At 32.5% G+C, this 9657-nt stretch overlaps 1 protein-coding gene across 3 annotated transcripts; it reads left to right on the top strand.

Annotated features, from left to right (window-relative positions):
• Positions 1 to 506: 506 nt before the first annotated feature.
• On the top strand, positions 507 to 7133 carry LOC111393540 (calponin homology domain-containing protein DDB_G0272472). 3 transcript variants are annotated; one of them, XM_023019117.1, is made up of 16 exons: positions 508 to 701; positions 805 to 889; positions 980 to 1026; positions 1321 to 1410; positions 1577 to 1630; positions 3522 to 3599; positions 3693 to 3761; positions 3835 to 3990; positions 4071 to 4197; positions 5145 to 5179; positions 5397 to 5486; positions 5558 to 5662; positions 6091 to 6261; positions 6467 to 6576; positions 6652 to 6755; positions 6828 to 7133. In XM_023019117.1, exons 1-15 carry the CDS (start codon positions 663 to 665, stop codon positions 6725 to 6727), a joined length of 1332 nt encoding a protein of 443 aa, XP_022874885.1. In that variant the 5' UTR covers positions 508 to 662; the 3' UTR covers positions 6728 to 6755; positions 6828 to 7133. The 3 variants fall into 3 exon arrangements, with proteins under 3 accessions (XP_022874886.1, XP_022874885.1, XP_022874884.1); XM_023019118.1 differs by having other exon boundaries at positions 507 to 701; positions 5397 to 5480; positions 6652 to 7123; XM_023019116.1 differs by having other exon boundaries at positions 6652 to 7123.
• The last annotated feature ends 2524 nt before the right edge of the window (positions 7134 to 9657 follow it).

Genomic DNA, 9657 nt, shown 5'->3' with positions numbered 1-9657 from the left:
CAAAATTAAATATTAATTTTTTATTTGAATAAGTGTTTAAAATAAATAATTAAATAATTTATTAAATATACATAATCAATTAAGATAATGAATTAATAAAATATTTAAATGAGAAATTAAATTAAATATTAATTTTTTATTTAAGCAAGTGATTAAATAAATAATTAAATAAAGAAATTAAATATTAAATAAATAATATATATAACCGATTAAGATAATTAATTAATGAAATATTTAAACAAGAAAGTAAATTTAATATTAATTTTTTTAATTTGGGTAATTGTTTAAAATAAATAATTAAATATAAAGTGAAAAGTGTTTGATTTTTTAATTTGTAACTTAAGGGTATTTTTGTCTTTTGAAACAAAAGTCTATTTTTGTAATTGTTTAAACTATTTAAGGGTATTTTTGTCTTTTACTCAATAAAAGGTCATTTTGATTATAGACAAATTTTTTTGGTTAAATGAAAAATTGCCCATTTGACTAAGACAAACTAAAAATTACCCCGGAGCCCAAACGAGGGCTTAAATGAACCAAACAAGTGCCAAAAATCCCAACTTCGAACTTGCCGTTGCGTTTCCTCGAGACGACGTGAGGTCGACCGTTGGAACCATTCAGGCAACAAATCTCTCTCGCTCCGTCAATTAAATCCGTTAGAGAATATGATGGATTCTCGCCATGCATCACTGGGTCGGCGAACGGTAAATCGATTTCTCTCATAATTTTTCTCTGTTGATCTGTACAAGATCTTCATTTTCCTTATTTTTTTGAATTTCTTGTGTAATCGTAATTACATATATTCAGCTGGAAGAAATTCGACAAAAGAGAGCAGCTGAAAGATTGAGCAAAGCATCCTCGGGACCAGATCTTACCAAAGCTCCCATCGCAGGTGATAATTTTTTCCATTTTTTTTTTCCAGATTTAAAAAATATAAATATATTGTATGTCATTGATATCCTTTGGGGTTTTTTTTTCATAGATGTTGTGGGAATGAAAAAATCAGAGAGCGGAAATAGACTCTCGGAGGTAACAAATAACCCTTTTTCGCAGCTTTATAATTCATTTTTTGTTATAATTTTCTTGATCGTAATATATTATCAAATATGAAAACCGGTGGTTTATTTTTATGTTCTCGTTTTTACATAGACCATTGTCTAATATGTGTGTGTACCTTATGATACCTAATGATATATTTTTTAAATATCTTTCCTGTCATACGAATTGAAATTTAGGGAAATTGTTGTCCCCTTTTAAATGTGTATATTTTTGTTAATTTTGCGCGTACCTAAATATAGTTTGACCCTGTTGTTTATGATGTAGAATGATATCAGTGGATTAGTATCACAGTTAAAAGATATGCAACAGAGGAATGCGGAGCTTGGAGAAGTAAATAGGAACTTGACCTCCACGGTATGATCATTGTATGATTAGATACAAGTGTACATTCATAGTTGAATGGAGTTTGTCATAGTTATCAGCTGGCTCGCTCTACTTTTTAGCTGGTGTATCACAGATTATATAGCCTTCCTATATGCAGTATTCTCTGCACTAATAATCCTTTTCTGCATTTGATCAGCTTGATGCAAAAGAAATTGAGAATGACATGCTGCAGAAGCGAGTCAGTGATCTGGTAACTGCTCTTGGTTAAGACGGCAATATCTTAATAATTTTGTAACCTATTTTATGCCTATTCACACCAAATGGGATGCCATGTAAGAGGAAATCAATGGTTTTCATTCTTATTTGTGTCACAATTTCGATCACCTGTTGCATTCACCTTCACTTCATTATTTAATTTGGTAAGTCAACAAAGGATTAGCATTGACTTAAAATGGCTAAAGATGAAGAGGGCTTTCAAGAAAGTAGTTTTTTGATTTGGCAATTAGTTTGAGTGCCTTCATAGCTTAGCTTCTGAAGGATCTGATGTAACGGTATCCAAGTAGGCGGTGGTTTCGCTGTTTATTCTGCTGAGAGAGCAATTAAGAAGTGGATTTTCACCACTGAAGAAATCCCCAAGATAAATGGCAAAAGGTCATGTTCATGGAACATTAATTGTACATGCCACTAATTACTTACTATAGCTGATTTGCAGTGGAAGATAGATGGCTAGATAGAAGATGAATAAGATAATTATCTAATACATTGAAAGCCTGTGTTCCACATCTGAGGCTTCGGGTCCATGGATTCATGAGGAGTTTTATGCGTTTCAAGTGAATTTGACATTTTTTATGAAATTCATGGTTAGAGTGGAGAATTTTATTATATGTTGATTGTTTTAATTTCTTAGAGGGGTTTATGTTAAATACTTAATATGACTGTAAGTTGCAATCTGATTTGAATTTTATTTTGATGATATTCAGTTTGCTTTTTGATTTTAATTGTATTCAAGTGAAGATTACAAAATTGCTAATTATAGAAATCAATGTTTTTGTTGAAGTGTGTGTGCATTAGCATATGATCATGTATGTGTTTGGATAAATTACAGGATTTATGTGGTATGACCATGCTTGATTGCATTTAAAACAACATAGGGGCAAAATTTCTGTCTCTCTCTCTCAGAACTTACAATCTGTTAATGTCAGTGGGATTAATCATTATTTGTGGATTTACTTCTATGATCTTTCATATAATGGGTTAATAACAATGTCAGTCATTCAATTTATAGCATTGTTTTACTTTATTTAACGAACCATTTATGGTCCAAATTAGCTACTGACATATTTAGGCATTCCTCACGCCTCTGTTTGCTAAGTTAACAGAAATACTTGTCTGTTGTTAGTTACGATGGTAGTGGTGAGAGGGAAAGGGAGAAGATTTAGATTTAGACTTTTTATATAGCTCTTGTTTGAACCACATTATTTTCCTAAGGATACATTTTTGAATAGTGTATTGATGGGAAATAGGTGGTTAAAAGATAAGAAAAACTTTTGGATTTGCATATAATATTATTTTATCGAAAAATGTATGGTTGAAATAATATCCAATCATTGTTTAAAAACGTATTTTTTTTTAAAGAATATGGGTCAAACAGAGCCATAATAACTTTTTGTTGCTTTAGAAAATGATATTTCAAAAGCACTAGTCCAAGAGGATGCATTTTTCTGCAATTGGATTATAAAGACAATGAAAAGTGGATTTTTCACGCCAGACATTTTTTGTGAGTGAGCAATTCAGTTTAGCGCCTGAACTGTGAGGAAAATAAAGTTCAATGACCAATATGAAACAAAAAAAAAAAAAGTTTTATGACCAAAGTGAAATAACGCTACAAATTAGGTGATTAACGATGTGTTTAACCCTTTATATAATCATAGGAGAAACTTGTTTCTTAATAGGAGTATCTGACTGATGAAAGAATGTGAAATTTAATGATTTATATCTCTTTTCTTTTGGATAGGTAACAAATCACCATTAACGATTGAAAAGTTGAACCTTGATTTTGAGTACAAACGTTGTAAATATTTTGGTAATTTCATTTTATAGTGAACATTAATCAATGTGTTCTCTTCTCTTTGATTTTGCAGGAGCAGAACACTGTCCCATCACTGAGAAAAGCTCTCAGGGATATTGCGATGGAAAAAGATGCCGCAGTTGTTGCTCGGGTATGTGCAACCCTAACATTTCTGAAGTTTCTCATGGTAGGGTTTTATGTTTATGCTTCTTCTCATCACCTATAAACTCCTATTTTAGAGCAGGAGGATTTGTCAGCACAGCTTCGCACATTAAAGAAAAGACTGAAAGAAGCAGAAGAAGAGCAGTACCGTGTAAGGCAGTGGTTTTCATGATTACCAGTGTTGGCATATTTTCTTTTAGTGCTTATTATGCCTCTTGCAATAGGCTGAGGAGGATGCGGCTGCATTGAGAGCAGAAGTGAATTCGTTACTACAGCAATCAATGAGTGATCCTCTAGCCAGTGTAACCGCTACAGGATATCCACCTGATCGCATTCAAGCCATGGAAAATGAACTAGCCAGTTTAAAGTCTCAGTTTGAGGTCATATTTTCAAACATTTCTAGTGTCAGTGAATGCTAATTTATATGGTCTTGTAAGTCACATGGTTGTTGAAATTACAGAAAGAGTCAATGATGAGGCAGCAAGAGCAGCAACAGTTAGCAGAGGAGCAACTGCGGACATCTGCCCTTATTCTTCAAAAGCAGGAGTTGGAAGAAAAACTTGCAGCGATGTCCAGAACGAGCTCAGGTTTTGCATATTTGCTTAGGAATATTAAAACGAAGTGCTTTAAACTTGTTTCTAGACATTTAAATCTAATTTTGAGATTTAGCGTGGGGTATGATACAAAATGGGGGAGAGAGACAAGAGAGAAGTAGAACAGGAAAGAGTGCTGCAAATGTTGTTGATGGTTATACAATTGAGCACCTGTCAAATTAATATGAAAAATTGAAGTGAATATTTTCACTAGTTGAACATTTGTTTTTTGTATACTTTTGGACTACTAAGCACATCAAATTTAAACTCAATGCGAATACTAGACGTTAATTTAGTATTCAGTTGATACTAGACGGGTTTGTGAAGTTGAATATAAAAATTTATTTTATAAAATGTTTCACCGATATTTTGTGTCATTCTATCGTGCCCACTTCTAATTGTGCCATGTCACTTTTCCTGTTTGTGTTCTACCTAGATGGTATTTAGCACTCAATTTTTGGCTATTAATTAAATACTGTATTTAAATTGAGTGGAGCTGAGATGAAGATGTTAAGATGGATTTGTGATAAAACAAAGAAGAGAGATGATAAGAAATAAGCACGCGAGTTTTCTTTATAAAATGCAAGATAGCCATTTGAAATAGATTGTTTGTATTAAACGAAGGTTACTAGATGTACTCGTTAGTAAAATTGAAGGAATTATTTATTAATGATAAACATAGAAAAGTTGGTTGACTTAATAACAAAGGATTAAAATTAACAAATGAAAAATGAGCCTTTGTAATTTGACTTGGAGATGGCTTTTAATTGAGTGGAGTGAAGAAAATGATCCATGTAGAAATGTTTTTATGTGTGGATAAGGCTTGGCCGAGTTGAATTTTGATTATATATTAAGGTATTTTTCTCTCTTTTTTAAATTCACTTGTGTTTCCTTAATAACTGATTCCCTATCTTATGCATTATTTTCCTTATGCAATGCAGAGGAAGTCACAGAAAAATCAAAAACATTCTCAGTGGTAAGAATAGTCTTTCGATGGATAATGGTTTAGTTCTTGGGCGAGTCGTTAGAATTTATTTTGCATATTGGAATAGGTTTTTGGAAAATCACAATTTGTTTTAGTTGTTCAACTGAATTTTACTTTTGCCCTTTCTGATTTGGCCCTGTACCTATTCTTTATCTTAGTGTTAATACACCAATTGTTACCTTCTGCCATTATATATATATGGTCGCAGGAAGACAAGGAGAAACTCGAGAAGCAATTGCATGATATGGCAGTAGCTATTGAGAGATTAGAAAGTAGCAGGCAAAAACTTATGATAGAGGTACATTTTTTCTACTTTAACCTTGTGTAGCATCAAGAACCAAAATTCATTTTTTCTGTTGTCATTTACAGATTGATTCTCAGTCTTCTGAAATAGAGAGGCTTTTTGACGAGAATTCTAGTCTCTCAACTGCTTATCAGGACTCAGTAGGATTAGTGGCTCACTGGGAGAATCAGGTATTTGGTTACAACTTGCAAATGCTTTATTAACGAAGAGATGTTTTATTACTCTCTACGAAAACTTTCAAACTGTTTCCTTTGTTAACTTCCGATACTTTTTGAGTCCTAAACTGAATTTTCTTCTATCTTGAATGAAAGGGCAGCCTCTGCCTTAAGATTTTATACTTGCTGAGCAGCGTGTCACTTTTCCTGTCTTTGCACCTTGTTGCAATAAGCTTTGTACTCATCATATGTTTTGTTTATCGCCAATGTATAGCTCTTTGTTTTTTAAGCTCAATTTGGTGGAGTGGCTTAAAAGATATATGATTAGCCTTCAGTTGGGATTACGTTACCAATCTTCAATTATCCTGTAAAATTTAAAGTGTCTGTTTCCAGATCAACTTCTCTTTCTTCCATGTAGTTTGCATAATATTTGTTTCATGCAGGTGAAAGATTGTTTGAAGCAAAATGAGGAACTCCGTGGTATGTTAGATAAGTTGCGTGCAGAACAAACCAGTTTACCGACTCCGAATGATAGAATTATCCAGATAGGTCTTCTGGAAGCCAGGGAGGAAGGAGAAGGCTCCCAATATGCATCTGATTTTTTGAGTCTCAAGGTTTGTTAATTGAAACTGTTCTTTCTTAATTACTTACCTTGTTTTTCAATATTTTTTTGGGGTGTCCTATTTTAATTAATAAGTGATAACATTGTATAGTTCTTGAATTGGAGAAATGTCATTTTGCACTTATCGTGTCTGTATTTTTAGTGGGAAAAGCGTGGAGTTTGTAGTGTCAACTGATTACATGTTCTAAATCGTGCAGGGCCAACTTGCTAAAGAACAAAGCAGAGCCGAGGCTTTGTCTGCAGAGGTCTTGCAGCTCTCAGTACGCCTCCAGCAAGCTACACAAGCATATAATGGTCTTGCGCGCCTGTATGCCTTCCTCTGAAGCTTCCACATTTTCTGTTTTGGCAGTTTTCTTATTACTGATATTCGACATTTTTGCAGCTATAAACCTGTCCTGCGGAACATAGAGAACAGTCTTATAAAGATGAAGCAAGATGGCTCTGTGCCTGTACAATAAAAATGGAAAATATGTGTATACGTTCATGGTTAGTAATTCTTTTTTGGCAAAATTTTTTGAATTGGTTTGTCATTGAAATCTAGTGTTCGTCATTGCTTAGCTTGTTTCTGCCAAGGCTGGCCACAAATTATGAACGAACCAAGCACGTCGAAGATTTGAATTCTGACAATGACAAATTATCTTGATTCGATGGCACTTCGCAATTTTGAACATCGACATTGATGATTCATGCATATGATAGATATTTTAGAACATGTCAATCTAGTTTGGATGTACTTGAACTACAGTTATGTATCTAGTTATTATGTGAGCTGCTTATCATTTGATATTTGTTATGACAATTGTAAATGGACAAATTAATTAGAAGATTACAAATTGATTGCTGATAAAAAGAAATTATATTTGAGTCTGTTGACCTAACCCAACGTGGCTGATGCATGATATATTCTAATTGTGAATCAAGCTAGACTAAAAATAATAATAATAATCAAAAGCTGCATCTGTAATTAAAAAAGTTAATTTGAACACATTTGAATAATTTTGTGAAAATTTGTTTGGTTAGAATAGTTTTTAGGGGACCTGGTTGAAGATTGAATTTTTGAAAAATTAAAAAGTTGTTTATAAAAGGAAGAAATTGCTTTTGATTTTTGAACATGTTTATGTTATTTTTTCTAGAAGTACTTTATCTGGTTAGGAGGATTTTTAAAGGAAGATGACTTAAGATAGTTTTTTCGAAAAATTCTTCTACAAGAAACAAAAGCAAAAGTAAAAATCTTGTCAAACGGGTTTTAAACTAGCTTTGTCCTCCTTTTTTTTTTTTTTTTTTTTCAAGAAGCCTAAGTAAGCTTCTATTTGAACTCTATTTTTTTAGAGGATGCGTAATTAAAAGTATGCAAAAGTTTTTGCTTTATACGTACAGTTATTTTATTTCAAAAATTTGCGGTTGAAAATGAATTTAGAAAAAAAAGAGCTCTTAGATAATGGATCTCAAATATGGGCTAAAAGTTCTATCAAACTAGCTTTAAGCTAGTTTTATCAAAAAAGCTATTCTGCTCAAAAGTAGGAGGCTTGTTAAAGGGGCTTTCACAAAAGTAGTTATTTATTTATTTATTTATTTTTATTTTTTTATAATCGGTGATAAATTTTACTCGTCAGCTTGCTCACATTATTGCCGTGAATAATTAAAGAAAAGAATTATTGAAGTAATTACTCCATGTTAGTGGGCACCTTTCTCTTTTTCTTAACAATCAATCAATTGTACAAATACCCTTTATTCCGCGTCATAATTGCTTTAAACATTTCTCTGCAGTTGAACTTTAATTGATTAGTTTGAAGCTTTTATATGGAATCTTTGCTTCGCAAAGTAAATTTAGGGTTTGTTTGGTACTGATTATGAGAAAAGTGGATTCTATCTGTGAGTGAAGTAGTAAAAAATGACGGTTGACTATATTAAATAATGGTCAAAAAATTGATTTTTTGGCTTGAAAATTCAAAACCAAACGGGGCTAAATATAAATCAATTGACCAATAATCTGTAAAGATCACAGATTGAGCTGTCAGCCTACTGGCTGTCGAGTGTCATTCTTGTGTTTAAATTTGATTTCAGTTTTTGAATTCATATATGAATATAACATTTGACTGCTTTTAAAAAGAAAAGGAGAAAAAATCAAAGTGCGACGAATAAATGTTGATCCAAAAGGCGATACAAGATTAAGATTTAATGGAAATAATGAAATATTCAAGATCGTACCACGAAAACAAGATTAAAGTAAAGTAGAAAAAGAGAAACTAAGCAGAGGAACAATGAATTTTATTAAACTCGACAATACGGAGAGAATTACAATGACACAGCAATTTGGCTTAAACTAAACTGAAAGATGAGCCACATATTTATAGTACGAAATTTGCTATTTGTACACTGATTTTTGATATTTTGGTTGACACTTGCATTGTTTTCAAGTGTCAATTGAATGAAAAAACTATTTGAAATTTAAACTGTTAAATAGGGTAATATCACATGACAGAGTGTAAACTAAAGTATACACTATAGTGTACATATAGTAAGGTTCTTTATAGTACACGAGTCAAACTCTAAAACTAGGCTAAAATATGAAAAAAAAAAAAAAAACCACGTTAAAGAAAGAAATCCGGCGCCCAAATATTGTTTCCTTAATTTTGGATGCAATTGATTCCTTTCCTTTTTCACTTGGCTCTAATTATTCTTTTCTAAACCAAGACAACACGCAATCTTCTAATCTTTGACCAAATTTTGAAGCACCTAATTAACAATAAAATCATCCAACAATTATGAAAAAGAATAATGTTATGTAGCACTATCTATACTTAGCACCTGCATAGAATTTTACTGTCATTTTAACTCATATTTGACACCAGTAATTTGGTGCAAAGAAACGTTACTATAATGATAAATCCCTCACATGAACTCTTACTTTTAGTCGTAAGCTTGGTACAAGTGAGTTTGTCGAGCACAATTTACTTTTAAAAAAAATATTTATTTTAGGATTTACTTAGAGTTAAACAATTTTGGCTTAGCTAATCATGGTCTATATATAAGGAAGAGGCATTAGTCAAGAAAGAATGAGGAAGAAATCTTGTTGATAGAAGATTATAAATATGTGGAAGATCTGTTTTTGCATCACAAGCTGTAAAAGAAGCAGAAATGATGATCCAGAGTCGAAGGGATTCAAATCAAGTGAAAGTGGTAAAAGAAGATCCAAGTCAACAGGAATCCATGAGAAAAAGGAAAAGGATAGTAGTCTTGGAGTAACTAACTATACTCAACTAGACAGTGGTGGCAGAGCTGCCAATACAGATGCAGGCACAGCAGCTGCCGCCGTCGTGGTTGTTTCCAGTCATCTATCGGATATGAGTGGAAGCGCATGCGGTAGTTCTCACGGTGGCGGTGGTGG

The sequence above is a fragment of the Olea europaea genome, chromosome 4 (genome assembly GCF_002742605.1).
Source record: "Olea europaea var. sylvestris chromosome 4, O_europaea_v1, whole genome shotgun sequence".
Lineage (NCBI taxonomy): Eukaryota > Viridiplantae > Streptophyta > Magnoliopsida > Lamiales > Oleaceae > Olea > Olea europaea.
This window is presented reverse-complemented; position numbering and strand designations above follow the sequence as displayed.